Source organism: Fukomys damarensis, unplaced genomic scaffold, assembly GCF_012274545.1.
Source record: "Fukomys damarensis isolate Sample0158 unplaced genomic scaffold, DMR_v1.0_HiC HiC_scaffold_16, whole genome shotgun sequence".
Taxonomy (NCBI): Eukaryota; Metazoa; Chordata; class Mammalia; order Rodentia; family Bathyergidae; genus Fukomys; species Fukomys damarensis.
The window spans coordinates 68,256,004-68,282,214 of record NW_022900928.1 but is presented as its reverse complement, the minus strand read 5'-3'; the positions used below and the strand labels follow the sequence as shown (position 1 = coordinate 68,282,214).

Sequence of the window (26,211 nt, the reverse complement as noted above, 5' to 3'; positions counted from 1 at the left end):
GGGAAGGGTGGAGGGGGTGAAGGGAGGACAGGGGTATGGGGAAAAAATGAGAACCAAGACCTGCCATGTAGGTACAAGATCCCAATGATGAATGTAACTGTAATGCATACCTAAAAAGTACCAATAAACTCAATGAAAAAAAGAAAAGAAAAAAAGAAAAATGGCACTTCTGACATCTTCATTTGAGCTTGGTTAAGACTTATGAACTACAGACTGAGACAAGAAATTTGTCTTGTTTAAGGTGCTATATTTGTGGTAATCTGTTATGGCAGTAATAGAAAACTACAGTAGTAGCACTACTGATAGCAGCTATTACTGACTTCCTACTGACTGTCAAGCATTCTGTTAGCCATTTTCCATATATTATTTCTCACATAAACCTCAACAATCACACAGGTGAGTACTGCTATCTCCATTTTATACTAGATGACAGAGTCCAAACAATTTAACTAGCCAAAGACCACATGGAGAAACTATAATTCAACTCTTGGTTCATGTATCAGTAAAGGCCACACCATTTCATTACCCTACGATGCCATCCAGCTTCTTGTCATAATTCTTGAACTATTTTTTGAAAGAAACAAAGAAACAGAAATTAATATTTACTAAATATTACCATATGCCATACACTATGTGTAGTAGGTTAGTGTCTCTCAATTTATACCATAATTGATAAGATCCAGCATCTCTACTTTACAAGTGGAAAATTAATGTGAGAAAGGCTGAGTCACTTGCCTAAAGGCACGTGGCTACTAAGTAGAATTCATGCACATGAATTTTGAATCCAAGGCCAAACTTGTTCCGTGATGCTTGAACTTGAACTCCAGGCTCTCCCAGGTGACCATCTTCAAGGCTTCATGGTAAGGCAGCACCCACTCAAGACCTAGCAAGGACCCCACTCAGGCTGTAAGTAGCCACAATTAACAGGAAGTCTCCAGGAAACAATGACCCTGCCTCTCCTGCTCTGGACCCTCCCAGGGAACACACCACTCTTTGGGTGATCTGAGGAAGAGATTGAATAAGAGCTCCAAAAGGGACAAGGCACAGATATTTCACTCATGTACACCCTATTTCATTTCTATAACTCCACCGATTGCCACTTAATGGCCTCAATTCCTTTAGAACTCTAAGTTTTCTAAATTGGCTCTAAAGGTGACATTAGCATTCTGCCATCACGCTCAGATAAAGATCCCTTTAATTTCAGAAACGCCAACAGCTCCAACAAGTATAAGAATTCCTTACCTACTGGCTTCAGAAAGTTATCCCTCAGCAGGGGAATGGGGAAAAATAAAAACCAAGATAAGTCTTGTAAAGGTACAAGATCACAATGATGAATGTAACTGTATTATATACATAAAATGTACCAATAAACTTTGAGAGGGGGGGGGAGTTCTCCCTCATCTTGAGGCCACTGGCCTGGGATTTCTAAGTGACTACCCAGAGGTCAGAGTGTACCCACCACCACCCTTTTCATCACAGGTTGGCGACTGGTGTCTCCTTGGAGCAGCTTCTAAGTGAAACTTCCTATGCAGGTTCCCAGAACTGTCCGATTCCCTTTTCTGTCATCTTGAGGAAAATCCCTATTCTTTCATCTGTGAGCTGAAAGCTCAAAGTCTCATGTTGTTAGATTCCTGCCACTGGGGGAAATTTATGAGTATTGCCAGCAAAGTGGCACTTCCTCCCCTTCCTGTGCCAATTGGTTCTCAAAAGACCATGTTTTAGAAATGCTGGGAAAAGTAAACCTTGGAGAAAGCCACAGAGGTGATTTAAGGAACCTCCAACACCCAGGCCCTTTAGATGCTGCTCCAGGGCTGTCAAGGAGCAACCTCAGCCCTGAGTACTGAGACCAAAACCCAGTCTGGGAGGAGCTAGAGTAGGGGGTAAAGCACAGAAAGACCTTAGGGCAACTTTACCCCAAGCCTTGGTAGCCAAGGCTGAATGGGAATGGGTTCAACAAAGGACTATGAATTTGAAACTATATCCCCACCAGGCTGGAGTAGATGTCTATAGTGCATTGTAAGCAGATGGGGGGAGTACCCACCTCTTACTTGGGGCTATCATATCCTAAATAGAAGGAAGGAAAAAGAGAACCCATCCAGAGGACAATGACCTGGATTACAACTGGATGGAACCCAAGCAATAAGATGGAAAGATTAAAGACCCTGATGATGACTCTTTGAGGAAAGAAGATGCTGGGCTGATGCTTCAGAGGCACAATAACTGGGGAGAGCACCAGATCTGTTCTCTATAGCTCTGAGGGACATGTGGAATGAGGACAGCTAGGTACAGAGAGGTAGATGGGGGATCAACAGAAAGAAAAACAGTTGTTATCACTATTCGAAAGTGGAATGGGTTACATAGGTACTCTGCTGCTACTCAAATTTTGTGAATGTGTGTACATGTAAATATAACTGGTATAGGCTCCTGGCAAAGAATAAGCAGGTACTCTGGCTGACAATGGCAGTGCCAGGAAAGATCTGGAAGTAGGTGGCAGTCCCAGCTAGATACTAGGTCCAGGTTCATGATTCTGAGCTCTTGGAAGACTGAGACAAATCCTCAACATAATCTCAGAGGAGCTCAAGCACAGTCTGAATATTTAAGTGAGGTCTCAGACTCAATGATAAGATAGACTTGGGTACCTTATTGGCATTACAGCTGGGGTAGATTTTAAGCCAAGAGTGTAATGTTTGGATCTGAGGGACAAAGTGAGATTTCTAGCCAAGACTTGGGTTGATGCTGAGTCACTTAACTGCTGACCTAGACTTCCTCAGAACAGGAGCAAGATTAGCCTCAGGAGCTATAGGGATCACAGAACATTGGGACAGGGAGCCATCAGCATCACTGTGTTCTTCTCAGGAAGGAGTGCTTGTTAAGAGCTGCGTCCACGGCAGGTGAGGTCATCAGCAAGTGACTTCCAAAGGCTTTCGACTCTGAAGTTCTTTTTGGGCCTCTCTTAAGTCGGCCTCATTCATTCATTCATTCATTTGTTCAGTATGTATCTAGTGAACAGCAGGCACTAGTGCTAGGGAAATAGTAGAGAACAAAAGCAAACAGTTCTTCTTCATGGAAGGACACAGACAAGTAATAAGCAGAACTAGAATGTCAGATTGACACTATTACAGGAAAGATATAGCAAGGCGACAGAAAATGTTGCTGGTGGGGTGGAGGAGAAGTTGGGCAGGGTATGACCTGCAGGTTGTGAAAGGGTGAACTGTCTAGACATCCAGTACTTAAAACAGAGAGAACAGCAGATGCAAAGGCCCCATGATGGGAGCAGGTTTGGTGTGTGTGAGTAAAAGCAAAGAAACTAGTAGGGCTGGCTCTGAGGCTGGATCCCAGGCTAGTGTAGTGTGAGCATGAGGCAGAGCAGTAAGAAATGAGAATGAGCCCACCCTCGCCTTGGCCTGCATTGAACGAAAAAGTAACAGAACAGGGGGCAGATCAAGGAAGGCCCATGGGTCACTGTCTTTTATTTTGATGAGAAGCTAGGAGATCAGAGTGGAGGAATGATAGGACACAACTCACATTTTAAAAGAAGCACTCTTGCTGCCATCTTGACAATTAAAAGTGACAGCACAAGAGAGAGGCAGGGAAGCCAACAGGAAAGTTTTACAATAACCCAGAGGAGACAGACCATGGCTTGGAACAGGGAAGCAACAGTTGAAGTGGCAGGAAGTGATCAGGTTGTACTGGATGTGCCTAAAAGGTAAAGCCAACAGAATCACTGATGGAGAGGGTGTGCAACACAGAGGAAGATGAGACAAAGGATGACTCCAAGGCTTGGAGCCCAAGTTCAAATAGACAGGATGGCATTTATGACATGAAGACAGTAGAAAAAGCAGGTTTGGGAGGGAAAATGAAAAGCTCCATTTTGGACATGTCGAGTAGGCAGCTGGGCATTAGGAGTTATGGAGGAAGGTCACACCTAGAGATGAGACTAAAGAGTCACATGCTTCTAGAGTAAAACTATGAGACAGTGACATCACCAAGGCAGCAGAGTGAACAGAAAAGAAGCATATCCACAACCCTGGGGTAATGTATATGCAGAAATCAAGAGATGGAGAGAGACTAGCAAAGGAGACTTAGGTGGAGGTAACCACTGAAGTAGAGCAAAAACCAATGGGATGTGGTCCAGAAGCCAAATGAAAAGGTGCTGCAAGCAAGAGGAGGTGAAGAATTCTTGTCAGATGCAGCTGAGCCCAGTAAGATGAGGCCTGGGGACAGATTATTTGGGTTAGCTATGGACATCACTGATGAAAAGTTAAAAGTCTGATTGGAGAGTCTTATTGATAGGAAAAGACAGGAGGGAAAATGGAGACAGCTTGAATAGACAATTTTGCAGAGGTTTGCTGTAAAAGTACAAAGAAAAACAGGTCACTGGCTGAAGAGGGACAGGCACTAAGAGGGGGTTTTGAAAATGGAATCATTTGGATATATTAGCCAGTATCTGAGATAGCACTCCAGTGTGAAGGACACTGTGAGGGTTCAGAAGATAGAGCCCATCCCCTCAGGATACTCTTAGGTTCCGGAAGTAGATGGAATTGAAATAACGTTTTTAAAATGTTTGCATAAAACAGGTGGGTAAGTACCAACAAGGACAGTGCAGCACATGCATGAGAATGAGTACTTGCACACCTGAACTCTGAGAATTCTGGAAATAAGAGTTCTCCAAACCAGGTGGGAATTCACATCTCCTCCAGTGAGGTGAGTTTAAAGCACATTTTAGAAAAAGGAGAGACAGAATTTGGTAGAGGAATGGGGAAGGCCACTCCAAGTAAGGAAAGGCTAAGAGATGGAAACCAGCTAGCCCGTTAGTGCTATTAATAACAGAGTTCCCAATGATGAATGTAACTGTATGGCACACCTAAAATGTACCAATAAACTTAATGAAATAATAATAATAGAGGTCACTTTGGCAGCATTTGTCTATGTGTGAACTTACAGAATTCTCATAAAAACACGGACTAGGGATGGTTGTCCCATATTACAGGTGAAGAAACCGAGGCACTGAGAAATTATGTTCTTGCTCAAGGTCATACCACTTAAAGGGTGGATCTCAGATTCACAACAGGCAGTCTGGCTCCAGAGCAATGAGGCTTGGGCCTAATTCTGCACCAGGCTGGAACCCTACACTTGTTATCCACAGCATATCTGACTCCATTTTCACTTGCTCTCCAAACCTCAATCACTGTGTAATAGTCATTAAGGTACCTTGGTGAGTCAGGACAGAGGAACTAAGAGAAGAGACACCTGAAAGACTCCCCTATGGGCTGTCCCAGATGAATGGCCAACCCTTTGAGTTTATTTCCCCACCTAAAATATGGATGGCAAGAAGAGTTTAAAGGGTTGAGTCTAATGTCTGACGCTAAAGTCCAGGTTCAGAGCAAGGTACTTCTCTTCTGAAGGGTCGCATTAGCAGAAAAGGCCCATTGCAGTGATCTGAAAGCAGGGATAGGTATGAGACTCACCTACAGTGCCTTCCAGGACCATCACAAGACGCCGCCTCCCTGGCCAGATGACCATGCACATACTGGTGCACAGCTGACCCCTGGCTAGGTAAGGCTCTCTACATGTATTCCTCATCATGATGAGTTGACCAGGCCCCATAAGGCAGCCAGAGGAGAGAAAACACACCAGCAAGACATAGAGGGGTTCCAGGCAACCCAACAGCTCTCTGAAGCATCCTGCAGCCCAGTGCTCCCCACTAGCCCCCATGAAGCCTACAGTGAACACGTGCCTATGATCCAGACTAATACAACCTAAATGTGACCATGGTCTTGCCGGAAACTGAGCTGCGAGGCTCTGAGTAGGACACGCTGGCTCTGCTGATGCACACAAGAGCATCCTTCCCACTTGGACTCACACTGGCACTCAGGTGAAATCTAGCAGCAGCTGCCCATCATCACATATTCATGTCCAACTCCTCCATTTGTGGCCACAGGAAGCAGAGAAGCCTGAATAGGTCAAGTCTACACCAGAATAGTGAAGGATCAGTAGAGCCATTACTGTATTACCTGGCTTATCCAAGGAATTGGAGCCAAATGGGGTCATGGCTTTAATTAGGCAGATGGTTGCCTCAATTTAAGTCCTTGTTAATGGTTATTAATGAGGACACAATGATACTGGAGTGTCTCACTGTGAGAGTATAAGACCAAAGGCTAAATATTTTATCACTGAGTCTCAGGTTGGAAGGGGCCTCTCAAAGGTAACACGTCCAACCTTTTATTTGATGTGAAAATTCTGTCCAACCTTTCTGTGCTACCTCCAGCTCTGGGGATCCTGGTATCCAAAAGAGCCCATTCCATCTGCCTAGTAAACATACTTTTTTTTTTTAACATGGGAGCAAAATCTCCATAATTTCTATATTCCTTCCCCCTTCCACGCAATACAGCTTACAAATGGTTCACTCCACATCTCAGGACTTTGTAAAGTGTTTCACAGAACTGGAGGCAGGTTTTTGGAATTCTGACAAATTATTACCATTCTCCCGATACCATGCTGATCCCTGCTCAACCTGATGCTGCCAGTTGGTTCCACCCACGAGGGCTGGACCTATTGCATCCAACAAGGAAGATTATGCCATCAGGCCATAAGATTCATTGAGGAACAAAACGAGAGGCTGGCGGAAATGAACACAGGCAGCCACCCACCAAAATTATATGGAAATTAGCCCCACTATTAAGAACTTCTACTTATGAAACAGGGCTCTATTCTTTCGTCTCTGAAATCCCTACCACTGTGACCTTTCCCAGCTTTCTCCCAGAGGCCAGTCATAGTACGTTTGAGAAAACAAAATAGAGAAGTAAGACTTAACACTCACTGTTACTACCTGCCTGTTGTTTTTGACTCAGCCTCATTTTGTGAGGCATCAATGGCTTCCACTGTGTACATATAGCCAAAAGAATATTCAAGACTCTGCCACCATGGCTGTCCTCAGATTCTACTCGGTTCATCTCCTTTGATGTGACCACTTAGCTCCTGCCTTCTAGGTGGCTGGGGAAACTGAACTGACATGCATGTAAAAACATGCTACATACTACAAACCAGGGCAGTTGGAAGGCAGGGGTCTTGGTGCCTTGGCAGTTAGTAGTCTGTCTTTTGGGACCCTGCCATTTCTTATCTATGAAATGAAGTATCCAGCCCTAATTCATCCCTAACTTCTCACCAAAGAAGACAATAGCCCAAGGCTACAACTCACACCAGGGTCTGAAAAAGTTGAGAGAAGATAAACATCCTGAAAGTATCCTGATTGTGCTCCAAGCCAAGCAAAGATGGATGACAACACCCAACACACTGGCCTGGGTGACTGAGTACAGCCAAAGGGTAGAGATGGTCTTGTACAAGCACAGGCCTGCTCAGACTCATTTGTGGGCTCTTTTAGGTTGAAAAATATTTACTCTCCTAATTACATATTGCAGACTAACAAAATTGGTTGGCATTCTTGAGCACTGACCAATTCCTGGGAGAAGAGAAATTTGGAAACTGAAAGGTCAGCTCAAGATTCAAAATTCACTTTACATAACTCACCTAGTAAACAGCGACTAAGCCTACTTCTGCAGGCCAGGCACTATGCTGGATGACAGGCACCAACAAGAGAGACACAGACTCCCCTAAGACAATCACCAGGGGAGAGATCTGTGTCCTAGAAGTTGTTCTATATTCCCTTTCTAGGTGACAGATGAAGGAGAAGGTCATCAATTTCTATTTGTAACTAATGTGAGAGACCAACTGATTGTCTATATGGATGACTCAATTTGGAATTGAGATGAAAAGTTACATGCCGATCAAAATTTCATAAATCAAATCACGTGGTAACATTATTAAGGGAGCCCACTACTCAAAAATCCCATGGTGCATCCTTTACCAGGCAAAGAATGTTGTTGGTATATTTGATCCTCAGTGTATCGAATATATTTAATACACAGCAGAACAAGAACAGAAACCAGTATTTTTTATTCTTCCCTCTCATTTCTCCCAATTCTCCTATTAGCTTCATCTTTATAACATTTGAATGTTCTGTACCAAACATTTTCTGCAAAGGACTGAAGCTCACTGGAGGAAACCAAGTAAAAAATTATAGTTGTGGGCCGGGGATTTAGCTCAGTGTTTCCACCACCTGCCTCACAAGCACAAGGTCCAGAGTTCAATCCCCAGTACCAAAAAATATATATATAGCTGTAAAGTGCTTGGGGTCCTAGAAAGACAAAGTGTCAAATAAATTCAAGCTCTTGCTGCTTTACCACACAGAGAAACCTTAAACAAGGAGATCCAATTGTTGTAATGGCCTGCTCATGTGTCTTATGCCACTCAAGCTGAGGGGGACTTCTGCTACCAGCCAGGACTGAGCCTCTGAGGTCCCCCAGCCTCAGTTTCCTCGGCAGTCAGCTAGACTTTATGTCCTTAGAAAATTCTTTGGAGTTAAAAAGTGTCAAAAGCAAGAGACTATATGAACAATTTCATTACTAGACAAAACACAATATATTTACTGTGACTGCTGTGGCAATGGGAGACCCTAACTGTCCCCGGGGGTCCCTAGCTGTAGTAAAGCAGAGGAGAGACAAATTTGAAGCCAGACAGGTTCAGATTTAAGCTACCTGGGTGATCTTAGATGACTTAAAACTCACTGAGCCTGCTTAATTATGAATGGAATCATTTACTCCAGGCTAAAGACTGAGTTAAGAGAAATATCTAGTCCAGGGACCAATGCAGAGTAAGGCTAAGTCCTTTCCAAGTGCAAGCTATTATTCTGATTATTATTATTTAGCACTGTATTCTCAGTGCTTTGGCACACTGCATTCCATAAATATCTGAGAGAATTAACAAATGAAGAGCTGAATCAATTATTAGAGCAAAAACGTTCATTAGGATGCACTCAGGATCTTCAGCAAATTCCTATTCTCTCTTCTAGGTAAGATGGACATTTTCTCCTTCTTTCTCCTGTCTCTTTACTTCTTTCTAGTTTATCCATTTACTCACAGGCAAGATAAGATAGTACCCAGCATGTCATTGGGGAGCCAAGATTTGCAAAGGCCATGATATTCATGCATCACACTCACCGAGCTGGAGTGATGTGTTTGCATGCATGTGCTGGGCACTTGTATTAAGAGGTGACGCTCCCCTGCACTTCAGAGTTCAGTGGAAAATTCCGTAATAATCAGAATACAATACTATAAGTTCTGGAACAGAGGCAAGTACCAGGGAAATGGGAGAATGGTAGGAGAAAGATAAATTCTCTCTGGGAGGAACAGGAGATACTGTGGGAAAGGTTTTACAAAAAAAAAAAAAAAAAGCCACTTAAGTCTGCAGTGATAGAGGAGGAAGATGGGGAAGAGGAGAAAGAGTGGTTGGAGATGCTTTCCAAGCAGAGGATGGAATCAGGGGAAAAGCACTTGGGCATGGTGAGGACCAGGGCAGAGCCTAGAGTAAATCTCCCGGTACATTTGGATACTAGTGAGGAGTTCAGTGTGGCTATTATATAGGGAGTGAAGGAGTAGGAAAAGGTCCAGCATTCATTTAGCTAATAAATACTGAGTACCTAATATGGTTAGGGGCAAGGACAATGGTGGCTAATGTCTGAAAAATTTCCAGGAGAGATTAGAGAACACTGCAAGAAAAAACAACCTTCACAAGCTGTTGAAGGTGACTCTACCTCCCAGTGGCTAAGAGAGGCCACCAGTTGGCAGCAAAAAAGGCACTCAAAGGAGAATGGAGGGCACCATACTGATTGCCACTAGCTGGGCACGTACTTGCTATGTGACCCTGGCCAAAACACAGCCCACTTTTGGCCTGTTTCCTGATCTGTAAAATGAGCTGGTTAGATAATGAAACCTTATCATCCTTTATGGCTCTAAGATGGTACGACCACAATCTTTGTAAGTAACGGAGGACTGCAGGGTTGAGTGGGGTTTTCTCAGGGCATTTATTAACTTGTGGCTCCACAGTCATCATTCAGAGGACCCAGAGGGACAGGAGCAAAATCAAAAAACATTTTCAGAAGATAGATGACTGAAGGGGGCTGACATATGTGTGAGAGTTTGGGGAATTTATGCAGGCAGCCTCACAGCCATAAATAAAATCCCTTTCCCTTACCCAAAACCTCATTCAGGGGTAAACAGTGAGTACTGTAATAGACAATTTGGCTGTACCTCCCACCCCATGCCTCACTTGAATGAAAAACAGCCATCACAGGCAGGGTAATGAGTCTGGCCGCCTCTTTACAAACATCCATATTGTCACCAGCAACAAGTGAGGCAGAGAATGAAGCCGCCTGGACAATTCATCTCTGAGACTCCTGGACTCTTTGTGCAGCCTTACTCTGATAGCCACCTGATTTGAGGTTGGGAGACTGAGGGAACCGCCCCCCCAAGAAAACTCAGATGCTGGGAGTGGTGACCCCAGGAGGGTGGGAGGAACAGCAACCCCTCCCTTTCCCACGAACCTCTCAAGGACTCAGGAGCTCCAGGCACTGTGGATGCCAGCTTAGCCCCCTATGTGCAAGGCTGCCCGCTGTGAAGCACAGCACCTCATGTTTTCTTGACCTAATTCTCTTTCCATCCCTGCCCTACTACATTTCCCCTCTGGAGGCCATGTAATTAGCACCTCTCTATCCATAAGGATAGGGAGACTTTTAAAAAGACTCTTAACTCCCAGGATAACCAAGGAGACTGGAAAGCAGGTCCTGACATTGCTGTTTGAGTTTTCTTTTCTTTTCCTTCTCTTTGTTGGTTTGATTCTGTTTCCTGGCCTCTGCAGGAGACCAGACGCAGTTTGACCTTGCCAACCATCAGGGTCTTTGGCTGGAAATCAGCTGGAAGCAGCCTGGCATGAACAAAAACTAGGGTCAGCAGTCTTGACAGAGCAGGACAAGCACTGCTCAGGATTGCACGTGGGAATTATAGGGGTCTTTTTGAAACCTTCCCTTGTTGGAGTAACAGCCAGAAGAGAGACTCCACCTTCTGTTTTTCTCCTGGAGAACAAGGGTCAGGACAGCTGAGGCTATGAGGTGCTGCCAGTTCTGGCTAAATCCCTTTCTGCTTCCCATTAGCAACAAATGGAAACTGATGGGTTACTGCTTTATCCATTCATTTAGAGAGGAAGAAAAGCTCAAAGCAAATGCTGGGTAACTGTAGGCATCTTATAAATTAAGCATCTTAAGGATAGGAAGCATTTTTGCATTGCTACTAAACAATTAAATTAGAGGCTAAAGTTTCTGCAGCAATGAATGAATAAGAGGGAGAGAAGGTTTGTTTTTAGCTCCTTTTTTTAAAGCATGCAGGGTAGGGAGTTGATGATAGGAAGAGGATAGAACTGAGACACCTGTCGACATTTTGATTTCAATCAGCTGCCGCTGCACATTCATGAAAAACAGCGCCACAAGGTAACAGAGGTGCAGCTCAGAGACCTTAGGCTTGGCCTCTGCTGTGTGATGCTTGGCCTGCAGGGTTCTTAACTTCCCGCCTGTCTCTGCACTTGCTGGGGCCTCCTGATCACCACCACATGCTCACTTCCCTCTGGGCCCTTAGAGGCAGTCCTGATTTTAACTGGGAATTCTGAACATTAAGTCATTTCTCTGAAGCCAGCATCTTTATTCTAAGTTGGCCACAAGTCTTTTTATAGTTCAGGCTTAGTATCCAGATCCTGCCTTGTTCACAGTGTTCACTTTTTCCCTACCCCAGTCCTGGAAGAGGGGCCTTTGTGGTCATCTGTCTAGATAACATGCCTGGTACCTGGTGCCATGCCCCACTCTTCAGTTTACACTGACTTCAGTGCCACCTACACACACAGACACCCTGATCCCTGCCATCCACCAAGCTGTCCTGATTACACAGCTTCCCTGCGTAGGGATACCAGAAGACCATGCCGTGTCTGCTGGACTGGATGGTGTGCTCTTCCCTTCAGTTAGGGCTATGTCCCCAGGAGCTAGAGTGCTTTGGCCTCATCCATTTCTTACAGAGAGGACACACCTGATTTCCCAGGCTGTTGCCACGGGGGGTGGAGGTGCTGGTGGTACAGTCAGCAGCCCTGCCTGTCCACACATAGAGTGGCACACTCACAATAACAAGGACAAAGAAGAAACTGAAGTGACTCTACCTTCCCTGTCAGACGCAGACCTCAGCAAACAGATGGCAAAGCAATAGCCATTTGAAGCAGCCAGGCCAGTCACTGAGCAGACTCACAAATTCATCCAAATTGCCACAGACATAGCATACTCTGTAGTATTCTTCTGGGATTTTCTTGGGCCTCTTCTCTCATTTCCAGCCCTCAATATGAAATCCCCATGCCCAGGCCCTCCTTTATCATTAACAGCTGCCTCTTAATATGCTAGGCTGAATCATCTTTAACTACCAGGGAGTTATCAGCATCTGTCTTCCAGTCACCAGGGGAGCTCGGCAGGTCAACCAAATCAGAGCTGTTGATCTGTTGCTGCCCCACCACTATCCCTACCATCACCATCTCCACCTCCACTACCTCCTCCGCTTATACCACCACCATCATTTACTCCACGCCTACCTCACCAACTCCTACACAACCACCACCTCCACTTCGACCAGCTTTTCTATCATCACCACCACCACCACCACCTCCACAACCATCCCCACCACCTCTCCCATCATTATCCCCTCCACTTCCATCTCGACCACGTCCAACTCCACCTCTACCCCAGCCAAACTCAGGGAGGACAGAGAGCAGGATTTGGACAGCTTCCCTGTGTGACATACAGATGGCCCTTGTGAATGCTTAGACTAATGGTTGGGGGTGTACCCCAGAGCTGGCCTTCACTTACCAATCCTCAGGGAGTGGGGGCTGCAGGCGACCATCACGAGCCACGCAGGAAGCAGCACCAAAGGCGCCGAGACGTGGGGCATCTTCTATAAATCCTCATGGAGCCCTCTGCTGGTCTGGGCATGACATACCTCTGCGAGAGAGGGGAAGGAGCTCATGAGTCCTACAAGGGCTAGGAAGCCAACCCACACAGCCAGGTGACTTGAGCCTCTAGAGAGAACTTACTTGGGGAAAACTAACAATCCCTCTGTGAGAACTTGTGACAGTGTCCTGCAAGGCTGTGGAGTTGGGCCTATGTCTTGTCTCCTTGTGCCCACCAGGGCTCAAAGAAGGCTCACCCTCTAACTCTAGCCCTTGATCCACACAGGGTAGACTGCTGTCACTGAGGAGACAGACTCTGAGACTCATTTTTCTTTCAGAATCTTCAGTTGGGAACTAAGACCATCACCTGCTTTTAAGAAATGCAAGCCATGGGTGACAGAAAATGGAGGGGGAGAGGATAATTTCCTTGTCCCCAGGCCCAAAACATGTTCTGCACACTGGTGAGTGGGTGGGGAAGGGACTGAGGCTTCTCTTTGTATCAACTCAGTTTCCTTATTTGTAACAGTGGTACCACCAACACCTCCTGATGGAGCCAAGCTGAGAATTAACTAAGCTGCCATGAGCAGGGCCTGCCTAAAGGGGGAGCTAAATGAATGTCAGTCCTTACCAGGAGTCAGATTTATTCCAAAGTCCCACATCTGTTCTGCTGCCTGCTGTAAACTAAACCTAATCCCAATCCATCTCCCACTAACCCCTTCCCCACCTTACTGAAGTCAAATGCATAACTGCTTAGGGGCTGCCCTCCCCAAGGGAACAGTATCAATGTTGCCCCACAGAGACCTCTTAGATACTCTTGACACCCAGAGACAGCACTGCCTTCATCCCTGGAGTGAAGGTGAACCTTGTGAGCACATGGATATGCTAATCCCACATGCCCTTGGTATTAAAATACTTCCTTCTCCCAATTCCTAGAGAGACATTTGAAAATGGGCAAAAGACTTGGAAAGACACTTCACTAAAGATTATACCCAAATGGCCTGTACACATTTGAAAATGTGCTTGGCTTCATTGGGCATTACAGACATTAACTCTAAACCAGAATAACATACCACTATTATCCATCAGAGTGATGGCAAAAGACAATATCAAATGTTAGTGAGGATGTGGAGAAACCAGAATTCTCACAGTGTGAATAGAAGTATATATTCACATAACTGCTACGGAAAACTGGTCTAGCGGAGCTTTTCACATATCGTTAAGAACCCAGCAACTCCACTCCAGATTTCTCCAAACTGGAATCCGGAAACTATCCAAACATCCAGCAGCAGAATGGAGAAATATACTGTATATCCACACGATGGGACATGACACAGAAATTAAAATGATTAACAACTATATACAACAACATAGATGGCTTTAATAAATATAATATTTAGCAAAAGGAACCAGGCACAAAAGAGTACTTGCAGTATGATTCTATGTAAAGTGAAAAACCAGATGAAACTACTATGTTGTGCTCTCTGAAGTCCAGTTTGAGATTAGGGCAGAGACTGGCCTGAGGGGCTTCCAGGGAACGAATGTTCTGCTTGTCACTCTGGATGCTGGTTACATAGGTGTGTTGAGATAGATGCACTTCGCTCTCTGTGTGCTGTGTCTCAGACAGCTGTATTTTGCAGTACACCACCTCCCCAGGACACACTCAGCTCAGAATTCCAGCCAGAGCTGGCACCTTGCAGTCCCTGTGCCTGAAGCATGCCCCTCCCCTCACCCCTCATCCCAGAAGCCTATCATGGCTCTCAGTGCAGCACTTCTCCTTTTATGATTGTTACATTTATGTGTCTGCACTTGGGATCACTGTAGGCTTTAAGGACAGGAACTGTTTCCAGTTTCCTACCATATCCCTGGAGTCTACTTACACACAATAGTGGCACAGGACTTATTTGCTCAGTGACTAGAAGGCCTGAAGCAATCCCCTGCTACAAGTAGATAGGAGAAGTAAAGGGTAAAGGATAGCGGTTATGATAACTCCACTGTTGGCAAGTCAGGCCTGGAATCTTTGTCCTTTAAGGATGTTGGTGCAGACAGATTAAAACAAACAGTCTCAAGGAAAGCTAGACATTTTTATTCATTACAGATAAAGTTGATCACCTGGTGGTTGTCTCCCCAAGAACATGTAAACTGAACTGAGGTGGGGCTGTGTCCTTATAACTGTTTGTAAGGGTTGTATCCCCAGAACCCAGGACCTAGAGTGCTCAGCCTGCATTAACAAGCCTAATACAGTCACGGGGAGAAAGCATCTGATTTTCCAGGCAGAAAAGAGGCACTCAGTGCTATATCTCGACAACTATTTTCTTTATACACCTAAATTATTAAAATATTTTTAGTTAAGCAAAGCTGTACTGTGACGTTTTAAGACTAGATTCATCTGAATATCAAAGTGAAACTAAAACCTCAAATTTCTTTGTTTTCTTTTTTTTTTAATAGAGGATCTAAGCTTCATCTTTCTGCTCTCACATGGAAACAGTTAAGATAAAGAACACAGTGGAGTCGGAGCTCTGGCTTTGTGTAACTTTGAATTTTCCACTTGACTTTCCTTGGGTGCAGCTTCCTTACCTGTAATTGAACTTGTTTGGTGGGTTAAATCCAATAAAGACTGTGAGGAAAAATTTGCAAACCATCGAGCCTTCAACACCTACAATTTATTCTTTTATTCTTGTAAGGTTTGGGAGGAGATTATTTTGCATCATTGTGCCCACAGTCCCATGGCTGAAGGCCAAGAGCAGCCTAGGACCTCAGCTATTGTTTGGATAGGTGGCCTCCAGAATCAGCCAGCGTCAAGGCCATGATTAACAAAAGTCAGGGCTGCATGAACTGAGCATACTTCTGTAATCAAATAAAATATACATGGGCTAATCCAATACCTGTTTAGTGGTTTGCATAATAATTATTGTCCATTGTGCTGATTGGGTATCAAAGGAAGGGATTTGATGTGATTGTATTTAGCATTATTTTTATATTGCCTAACCAAAATTTATAGTTCTTTCAATTATGACAGTCCATTTATTGACTCAGGAGTATTTATGGAGGCTGTAATATATGTCAGGCATTGTTCTAGGCCCTGTGTATACAGTCAAATTTGGAAGGCAGAGATTTCCCTAACAGACCTCTCCCGTGTAGTTGAGGGCATTGTTCCGGACATCCTGGTGTGGCCATGCCAATCATGAGAGTGGAGTCTGGGCTGGAATTTAGCCAGGTAGGATCTGAGCTTGGGTCTTATTAAGTGAATACTCCTGGGCACCACAGCCCTCAGAGCCTGTCTCTTCATCTACCAGTAATATGGGAAGAACAGTGCCTACCTCCGGGGTGATGAGCACCAGGAAAGCAGGGAACAATTCGCACTTTTCCACCTGTGTCCCCAGTGCCTGGCACAGGCTGGCACATAGTAGGCACTCACAAAATATCTGTTGAAATAATGAAAGAATCCAATCAGAGAATATTCATGGGAAACATTGTGTCAGCTGCCAAATATCTTCACTGTGGTGAGTTACATTTAGCATCCTTGCCCACAAGGAATTTACAATTCACATATAAATTTTCCACCCAGGAAAGCTCTATTCTTTTGACCCTTTGACCTGCCCCCACCCCACTGGCCGTGGTTTAAGGGTATGATTTATCACACTGCCCTGTGACAGCGTGACAGAGGGGCTGGGGACACTGGTTTGGGAGACTCACCTCTGCTGTCATGTACCTGCCCAGGATGTCTCCTCATCCTAACAGCAAAAATCAGACACCCCACTTTTCCTAGAAAAACCTAATCAGTGCTTTTTCATGACTATAAGATTGCTCTGTTTCCTCAAGCTACAAGAGCTCCTTGAATGTCTCTTTCAGATCACATCATCTCTGCTCCCCAGTTCCACACTCCTATTTCTGAATGGAAGCCCCACAAGGGCAGAGGCTTCATCCCTCTGATTCACAGCTCCACTTTCAGAACCCTGGACAGTGCCTGGTGGAAGGAAGGCTGTGTGAATGAATGAGAGGTTATTTAATTTTGCACTTAGTTCTGCCATGGAGGGTAAGGAACATCTCTTTCACGCACACATCTACCGGATATGCTTGCTATGAGGCCTATAGTAGAAACTCAACAAATGCTTGCCGATTCACATGCAGGGGCCAGCTGATACCACAAACAGGCACTGCTTACTGACAGCTCACTGTATTCCTATGGTGTACATGCTGCCTTGACCTCTGCCTGGCTGTGCTGACTGGCCTCTCCTCTCCTGACTTATAAGCAGTTCCTCTGCTGTTCTCTCCCTCTCATTCTCATAGGGCTACTACATCATGAATCATGATTTTCCCAGAGTGGGACAGAGAGAATGCTGACAGCCACCAGATGGTGTTTGGTGGTGGGGAGGACAGAAGAAATCAGGGGGGCAGCCAGATTAATTACACGTTTTCTCTCAACTGTGGGCAACAAGGTCTTGATTACTCCTCCTGAGGCTCCAGGCTCCTCAAGACAAATGGATGTGGGCTTCTTTGCTGTTTCTGACTCCTCCTGCCTGGGAGAAACTCCATGCAACAGCCAAAAGCTTGGATGGAGTGCACAAGGTAGCAGGAAGCCAGAGCAAGGGAATGGGAGCACCCCAGGCCCTATGGCCACCTTGAGGGACAATTAATATTCCTTTCCTAAAATAGCTTGGCGGCACTTGGTAGATGCCTTGTCTCCCTGGCAACAAGTAAAGTGATGCCAGGATGCAGGACTGTCCTGGGGGTCAACTATGGCAGTTAACTCTTTAAGCCTCCATTTCTAATGCCATGAGGGAATTAGACTAAATATTCTCTTGGTTCTTTTGAACTCTGAAATTCTACAATTCTAAGAACTAAACTATGATACATAATATTTATTGAATAATTAATATGTGCCAAGTACCATTTCAGATTCATTTGTTCCTCAAAAGAATCTTGTAAGGTGGACGCACTCGCCCACACTTGCCCACAGATGCAGATGCAGAACCCAAGGGCAAAGAGGTTGATTCACTTGCCAAGGTCACTCAGCTGGTAAATGGAAGAACCAGACCATGGGCTCCAGGACCATACTGTTTTTGCGTCCTAGAGCCCAGCACATAGCTGAATTTGATGTAATGTTGGAATGTGATCATGACAACTATACTGATTTTGAAGAATAAGACAAGTTCAATGCAAGTACCTTGGGCCCATCTGTTCATTTCACTGAGTCAGGGGGCAAGCAACAGAAGAACGAGTCTCAGATTACCCTTTGAATAAAAAATTAAAAGGAAGGAAGGAAGTAGAAAGAGAGGGAAAAAGAAAAGGCAAAGAAAGAAAAAAAGAACAATGGGCCTGGTATTTTTGACCTTTAAAATTTCCCACAAGGAGATACTCACAAGAGTCTGTGATAAGTTACGATGTGGCAGACTAGCCAGGGGGAGAACAGCAGCAGCAGCACTAGGAGCTGGGCCACTGCTGTTCAGTTTATTCAGGCCTGAGTATAGGGAGAGTGTCCACAAACACTGCAACTGCAAGGATCTGGCAAACACCAGGCCACAGAACTAAGGACAACTATTTGAATTCTCAGGTGCTAGTCAGTAAAAGGAATAAGAACTCCCCAGCCTCTTTTCCCCTAGAAACCACTCCCATGTAAATTTTGGACTGAAGCTCCTAATGCACCTCTAAACAAATGTCCCTCACCAGAGGCCAGAGCAGATGTTCCTGGCTCCCACTATGCGGGTTGAAGTGAGTCCCTTAATCTCTCCAAGCTCCAGTTCCACAACCGTGAGACTACAGTAAGGTCGTTGCCTAGCTCTCAGGTATGCTACAATCAGTAAACGTGGACTCCCTTTCTATCACCTCTCCACTGCCATTCAACACTTCTATTCAGTAATTCCATTCTTGTACATAAAGCACCTAGTTCACCTCAACATCTTCTCCCAACGACAGCCTCCCGGGGAGTATGAATCCACAGCCCTCTCCCCTCCAAAATTCTGCTCCAAGTCAGCCTCACCGAGCAGCTCTCCCTGAAGCAGTCCGTCTTCCTTTCCATTCACTCGGCCTGGCAGAGGAAGAAAATCGGCAGACTGCAGGTAGAGACCTTTGTGACTTTGAACCCTTAACAGAGCTTCCACTTCCCCTGCTGTAAAGTGGGGAAATTACACTCGTGCCATCAATCTCACAGGGGTGCTAAGAAGATCAAATGAGACGCTGGATGTAGAATGTCTTTGCAAATGTTTACAGCGCTTTTGAGGTAAAATGGTGTCTGTTGTTTCCACACTCTAAACTGGCCACAGATAAATACACTTAGTACTGTTACGATTTGTACTTCATTCGTTGAGTACTTCTGTCAGATGTCTACTCTATAAAGTCAATTTTCCAGGCTCTGGAATACAGTGCCTGCCTTTTTAAAGCTTATACTCTGGAACATTTAAAGATGTGAAACAGACAGTCAGGTAAGTAGATGCCACCATACAGACAGTGAAGAGAAAGCACAGAGTGCTCTAGACAGTGGCAGGAAGGGACGGCTTCCCTAAGGATGACAGTTTAATTTCAGCTACCTTCAGCAAGGGCAAGGAAGGAGGCACAGAGGAGATCAGGTCACAGAAAACAACATATACGACCAGAGACCCCGGGAGGGAAACAGCACAGTATGCTTCAGAAATGGCAGGTGTCCACTGAAAATGTAATGGAGAGTTCCTTTGCTGTGCATCTGCTCTGACAATGACTAACTTCCATCTTTAGGTGTGGCCTCTCTAAGGATGAAAGCTTAACCCCCACATAAGATTCTGCTTCTAAAGCCAATTTCTCCATGAACCTTGTACTAGACCCTGTGGCCTTCACAAGGAAGGCAAGGCAGCCAAAACATCCACATCTCTTCCCTACTGAAAAGGAGGCAGTTAGCAGTGAGAAGATGGAGAACTGACTGCCTGCAGTGAGCCAGGGGAGGTGGCATGAGGACCACAAAGTCAGAGGGAAAGGGCAGAACTGGCTTGCAACCATGAAAAATGTTCCTGGCATTTATCTGAGGCCACCAGGCTGGGCCCCAGGAGAGATGAGCTCCTGGCAAAAACCACATGAGCTGAGGCTTTGAAACAAAACAGTGCTAGATGGAGCCCTAAGTGCTGGAGCCACTAGTAACACATTTAGAGCAGAGGCCTTGCGAGGGAGAATTCGCAGAGGAACTGAGTAGGCAGAAGAAGAGACTGTGAACAGCTTTTAGGTCAGCATTTACATGGCTTCCACATAAACACAGCCTTCCTTTCTCTGCCAGGAGTCTCCCTGGCATTTGGGAGGAGAGAGAGTCCATCATCCAGAGGCTTTTCCAGGCTCTGGTCAAGGCGTGTGCACTGCAACCTTACAGAAGCAGGTATGCAAAGAGCTGGGCTATTCAGCCTGAAGAAGAGGATGGAAATGGATGGCAGCTGCAAGATGGGGATGCAGCCAGGAGTCCACTATCAGAAGCCACAGAGGGATTACTCTAGACTCACCAAGCTCAGGTGCTCAGGTCAAGGCTGGAGGAAAGTACTTTAACTAATCTTTGATAAAGAAGTCCTGAGGTGGGTGGGGCACAGATGTGTAGCTCCTGCGTCTATCCTGTCCATCTTCACTTCGTGTGCACATCAACATCTTAGATCTCTCAGACACCGAATAAGGACATTTTGTTTCTTTTTACCTAAACCCTAGGCAAAGCAGATGAGGAAGCAGTGATCCCTTGGCCCATGCACTCCTTGGGAAAACCTAGGGGAAGCCCCTCAGCACCCCAGGGATCAAGTCTAAGAGGACAGAAGGACTAGATATTTGAAAATGAATTTCCACAACAAACCAAGTAGTATCCTCTATCAAAACTCAAGAGTGATAGACTTATTCTACTAGAGTCATCCAAGCTCAGAACAATCACTGGAAACTGCTCAAATGTGCATGCGTGGCCCATCCTGCCCCTTCCCTTCTGTCCAGCTTAATTGGCACTGATTGCCATCCACTTAGGGCAAGGACTGGCACCAGGCTCCAGGAAAGGGGACAGAAACTGGCATCTGGCCAGTTGCCCCTAGTGAAAGGTTAGAGGACTGCAGGCAAGCCTAGGAGGCAGATTTATTTTTCATTTTAAAATGTTCCCTACTGTTTGCCTTTTTAACAAAGAGGTTAGATATTTTCCAATTTAAAAATCTGGTTAATAATTTAGAAGACAATAAAGCATCCTGATTCTCTCTATAACTGGCTCTAAGACCCGGGCATCTTCCTTACCCACCCTCTCCCAGCCTGGGTCTTCTCTTCCATAAATGAGATTAGTCACCCAGTGTGCAAGTGCTCAGTAATGCAGGGTCTTCCCAGGTCTCTCCAAGCCTCTCAGGAACTTTCTTCCCCAGGCCAGGTGCTATGGTAAACAGTGAGAAGCCAAGCCGCCATTCAGTGCTGACCCTAGGAGTTTACCTCGAGACCTGTACTACCCCACCAGCCTGTCTCACCCCCACCACAGCTATCATCCACCTGAATCCACCTGCAGCCCCAGCACTCACCGGAGTCTGGTTCTTGGTTGGATCCCAGGCTGTCTGTGAGAGAGGAAAGTCCTCCCTTAAGAAGGAGGACCTAGGGGAGGGGCTGGGAACCATTACACACAACCCTTTTCCCAAGGCTCAGGCTGCAGAATCACCCTCTCCAGGAGCTGCCCTGGGCTTCTGCATACATCACTGGCCACAGAAGAGCCTGCTGGAGCCCTGTTACCTTCCCTCTGCTAAGCCAGAAAGTGTGGGCAGAAGGCTCTGACCTCTCCCCTTCCCTAGTCACAGGACAGCATGGAGGAAATCACTGACATCTTTAGCTAAGTGAGGTACTGCCTTTGACCTCAATCCTATCCCTTTCCCTGCCCTACTCACCATAGAGACCTTGAAGATGGAGTACCTGTCCCCTCGACATAAAAACAGTCCAGCTGCCAGAAGCCAAAGAGTACTATACCTCCTCCAACAAGTGGATGCCATATGGGCAAAGGCTGGGCACCCCAGATCCCTGCAGCACCATGGCACTAACATCCCTGAATTATCTAGGCCTGGCCAGCTCTGTGCTGCATGCTGGCAGCTGTTGGCACTCTCAGGTATGCTGCCTTCCTTAAGGAGTTCTGGAAAAGTACAATGACCTCATATGGGGACTAGCACAACAGACACTCAAAATGCATGACAGCAATGAAGCAGCTTTCACACAGCAGGGCAGTCTTTGTTGACAAACAGGGGATGGTGCTGGAAGCCAGGGGTGGAGTGGCTGCCCTGGGCCTTTGCAATTGGAGCAGGAATCTGAGAAGATGAAGCCATAGGCTAAGCTTGCTGCACATACAGAGAGGAAAGGATCTCCCACCCACTCCCTGAAAAAGTGGATGCATCCACAGAATAGTGACCAATCCAGCTGCCGAGAGTCTGAGGGGCCTAGAGACAGGTAAATCTGGAAGGGCTGAGTTCTGGAAGACCATGAAAGCCAAGGTTAAGGAGGTTGGACTTTCTCTTCTAGGCAATAAAGAGCCACTTAAGACTGTAGGTGAGGGAGTGCCAAGCCTATGAGACCTGACATGATCAAGGCATACCAGAGGCCTGGAAAAGGGTAATGGGCACATAGCTGTGTCTGAGATGGATGTGAATGTGGGAGAAACCATCTCTGATATAACTGGAACATCAGGCACAGGGATTTCCCCGAAAACTGGAAAAGAAAGTTTGCAAGGAGCAGCATGTATTTTGTGGTTCTCCATGGGAAGCAGAGACCAGGTAGATCCAGTGACTGCCTCCATAGGACATGGCACAGCAAGTGTCACTGAGTCTGGTTCAGGCCCAGCTCAAAATCTAGAGCTTGACTGTGGGATAACTTAGCAAAAAAATATAAGTCTGAACTTGGAGTCAGTAACTATGCTCAAACTTAGTTTTTGCACTTGTTGCTGTCAACAAAATCTCCCAGCACCTGAGTTTTCTATTTAATAGGAAATATTCAATCTGTCCTGTCTCCTTCACAGGGTTGCTCAAAGATCACAGATGTGTGATATATGAAAAATGATTTGGTTACATACAATCAGAATTAAGGAAGGGCTTTTCTAAGTGGGATCTTAATCTCCGAGGTTGGTTACTTCTCAGCTTTCCTTTGTCGCCCCACCCCAATACTTTACTCCCTGGATTACAACTACCTATTGAATGGCTGAATAATTTGTTTTCTATAAAACACCTAAGACAATGTTTTCCACCTAATTGGCGCTCAATAAACGTATGATTGATTAATTAATAAAAGTGAACCTATAAGAGGATGCTTTAATTCTGCTCATCTTCCCCCTATTTAGTGACTCATCCTAATAGCAATGCTAGCAAAAACATAATTAGCAAGGCAAGCTGGAGCTCTCCCCTACTCCCTCCACTCAGTAAACTTCACATGATTTATCCCTGCAGGAAAAGGTGCAAAGCAGGGGTCACCAGCACTCCACATCCACTTTAAATGGAGCTCCTTTGGGTCTGGAGCCTGCTATTCATCAGGTATGATCTTGAGCTAGTGATTAACCTCTTCAAAACTCAGTTTCCCCACCCATAAAATGGAGCAAATATTAAGTTTTCTTAAATTTGCTTTCAGAAATTAGCTGTGATCTCAGGATGCCTGCAAATAGCAAGTCCTCAACGCTTGATAGCTGTCATTGTGATTAGTGCTATTATTGTCCAGAGCCAAATCATGACTGGGGGTTGGTATTTGGGTACAGATTTTCCATCAGTGTGGTCTGAATGTTCTGTGACAACCAACAGATTAAGCCTTTCATTGCTTCAAACAGCAGAAGCAGTTGGACCCCCAAAGCCATCGTAATGTCCCTGCTATCCATTGGCATCTGGGACTGGGGGCACTAAATGGATCAGTCACCCTTATGGTGCAAACCCAGCATTAATGGTGCAAGTGAATTACAAACAAGGCCCACCTGCTGTGCTCAGCAACAAAACCCGGCAGGAGGGTAATTGCCCGGAACTTGAGCACAGGGGGACACAGCGGGCATGGAACATATTAACCACGGGAAGAACAACTTCCCAACACTTTCCTTTTCCACAAGACCCAAGGAGAAGTCAGCAGGCAAAGAAAACAGTCACCAGATGGGAACTCCCCAGAACCACAGAAGAAAGGCGCTTCTGGATGACCATAGCTGGCTGTCCAGTGTGCCTCTGCAGACCTAGGCCAGGCACACACAGCATTTTGGTCCCTACATAAGCTTGGATGCTAAAGGTATCTATCATCTGAGACCCCACACCATGGGCAAACAGCCTCTTTGACCTTAAGCACATCTCCACACGAACCACATGCCCCATGTGAATGATCTGGAGCAGGTGACAGAGCAGGCAGCCCTGGAAGGAGGTCTACTTACCCATTCATTCATTTGTTCATCTACACACTCAACATGCATGTGTGGAAAGAAAGCTAAACATAAAACATTCTTTCCAGGGGAACCCATCTGCAGGGGAGTCAGACATAAGCATCAGTCAGCCAGCACAGGCTGGGAACTACAATCACGCAGCCAAGGCACAAGGCAGTGCTAGTACCAGGCAGGGTTCTCAGTGCTACCCAGGCAGTCAGGAGGCTTTGCAGAGAAAGTGACTCTTATGTTGGCCTGAAAGGATGGACACACATACACCATACATATATACATACACTACATACCATGCATGTACATACACCATCAATACACACCATACATGTGTATGCATGTACATATGCCTAGACACATATGCATGCATGTGCACACATACATGCACCACAGGTACCTATACATGTACTTCTAAAAATACACGCAACACACAGCACAGGTGCACACACACACACATGCATGTACACCACACATATACCTCAGGTTCTGGACAACTAGGGAGGAAGCACAAGGCCCAGAGCTCTCGTATCACCCAGCTCTTAACATACTCTTAGACCAAAGGAAAAGGACAAATTTAGGTGCTGTTATGGCTTGTATTTACATGTCCCCCAAAGCCTCATGTAGTCATAGGTGGCAAGTTTCAAAAGCAGATGAATCAGAGTGTGTAAATGTGGATTCGGGGTGCAATAGTGGAATTTAGGCTGTGGATAGTGGAAGCCTCACTCTGGATGTGGGTGGTACCATCAACAGGCTTATAGTTTGGATGGAATATAAAGGGAAAGGGAAAGCACACTACTGGTGCTGCCTGCTGCTTCACTATCTCCTGCCTGCTTGCCATGGACTGTTTCTCCTCTGCCATGCCACCCTGCTTTGGAGCCAGCCAACTATGAGCTGAAACCACTACAATCTGTGAGCTGAAATAAATCTTTCCTCCTTTAACTGTGGGTGTCAGTTATTTGGCTCAGCAATGATAAAAAGTAACTACAACAGGTACCTTGCAGAGAGCAATCCTCTTCTTTGACTATCTTCTTTGTCTACTGCAGGCAAGAAAAGGGAATCCCTTTATCTTCTTCTCTTCTAACAGAATGCTCATTGGTAACCTAAGAAGCCATAGTATGGCCCTGGTCTTTCCTCCTGGCCTGGATAAGAGAACAGACTTCCTCCTCCCGCTGAGAGCTCCAGCCATGAAAAGGCAGTATCTGAAATAGCAAGTGTGTGCATTCCTCCCTGAAGGCTGGTAGTATAGTTTGGATCTATCTAGATTGTCCCCCAAAGGCCCATGAACTGACCCATGGCACTCTTAGAGGGGGTGGGCCTTTAGGAGATGGGGCCTCACGGGAGAAATAGATCATTGGTGGTATGCCTTGAAGGGGCCATTGGGATTCCAGCTCCTTTATGCTTCCCAGCCACTATGAAGTGAACCGGCCTCCTTTGTCACACACTCCCACTGTCATGATGTATGGTCCTGCCACAGTCTTTAAGTAACTGAGACCTCAGAAACTGTGAGCCAAAATAAACTTTTTGCTTCTTGCAAGTTTTTTAGCTCAGTTATTCTGTCACATAACAAAGCTGATGAACAGCTGGGTTCCACTTCCAGCTCCCTCACTTTCTGGCTGTGGCCATGCCATGACATTAACCTCCTTGATCCAGTGTCCTTGTATAAAATAGGGATAGTACTGGCACCTACTTCATAGGGCTGTTGGACTTTCAAATGCATGCAAAGTACCTAATGCGGTTAGCTGGTACATGGTTAAGTCTTCAACAACTACATTACAAATATAATTCACAATGGTAACCTATTCCTGCTACCTGGTAACAAACAGCTCCACTGATTTTGAACCATACTTTTAATACAGAAAAATGCATTTCATCACCACTACTGCATTCATTTATAAGGATTTACTAGGCAACTAATGTGAGGCATATGACCTTGTACAGAAAGCATTCTTGAAGCATTTATGAAATAATAAAAAATGCTGTGTTTTGCAGAGCCACACATACACACGATTATATATATATAT

The 26,211-nt window shown here is 45.5% G+C and overlaps 1 protein-coding gene across 1 annotated transcript in view; it reads right to left on the bottom strand.

The window, feature by feature from the left end:
- Positions 1-25,206, bottom strand: part of Grik4 (glutamate ionotropic receptor kainate type subunit 4) — a 308,759-nt gene extending 283,553 nt beyond the window's left edge. Inside the window, exons 1-3 of the mRNA XM_033764389.1 lie at positions 25,185-25,206; positions 16,182-16,286; positions 12,785-12,916 (exon numbers count right to left, since the gene is read on the bottom strand). Coding sequence (XP_033620280.1) covers positions 12,785-12,866 — 82 coding nt within the window. The 5' untranslated portion in view covers positions 12,867-12,916; positions 16,182-16,286; positions 25,185-25,206. The remainder of the gene's footprint in view (positions 1-12,784; positions 12,917-16,181; positions 16,287-25,184) is intronic.
- Between the last annotated feature and the right edge of the window lie 1,005 nt (positions 25,207-26,211).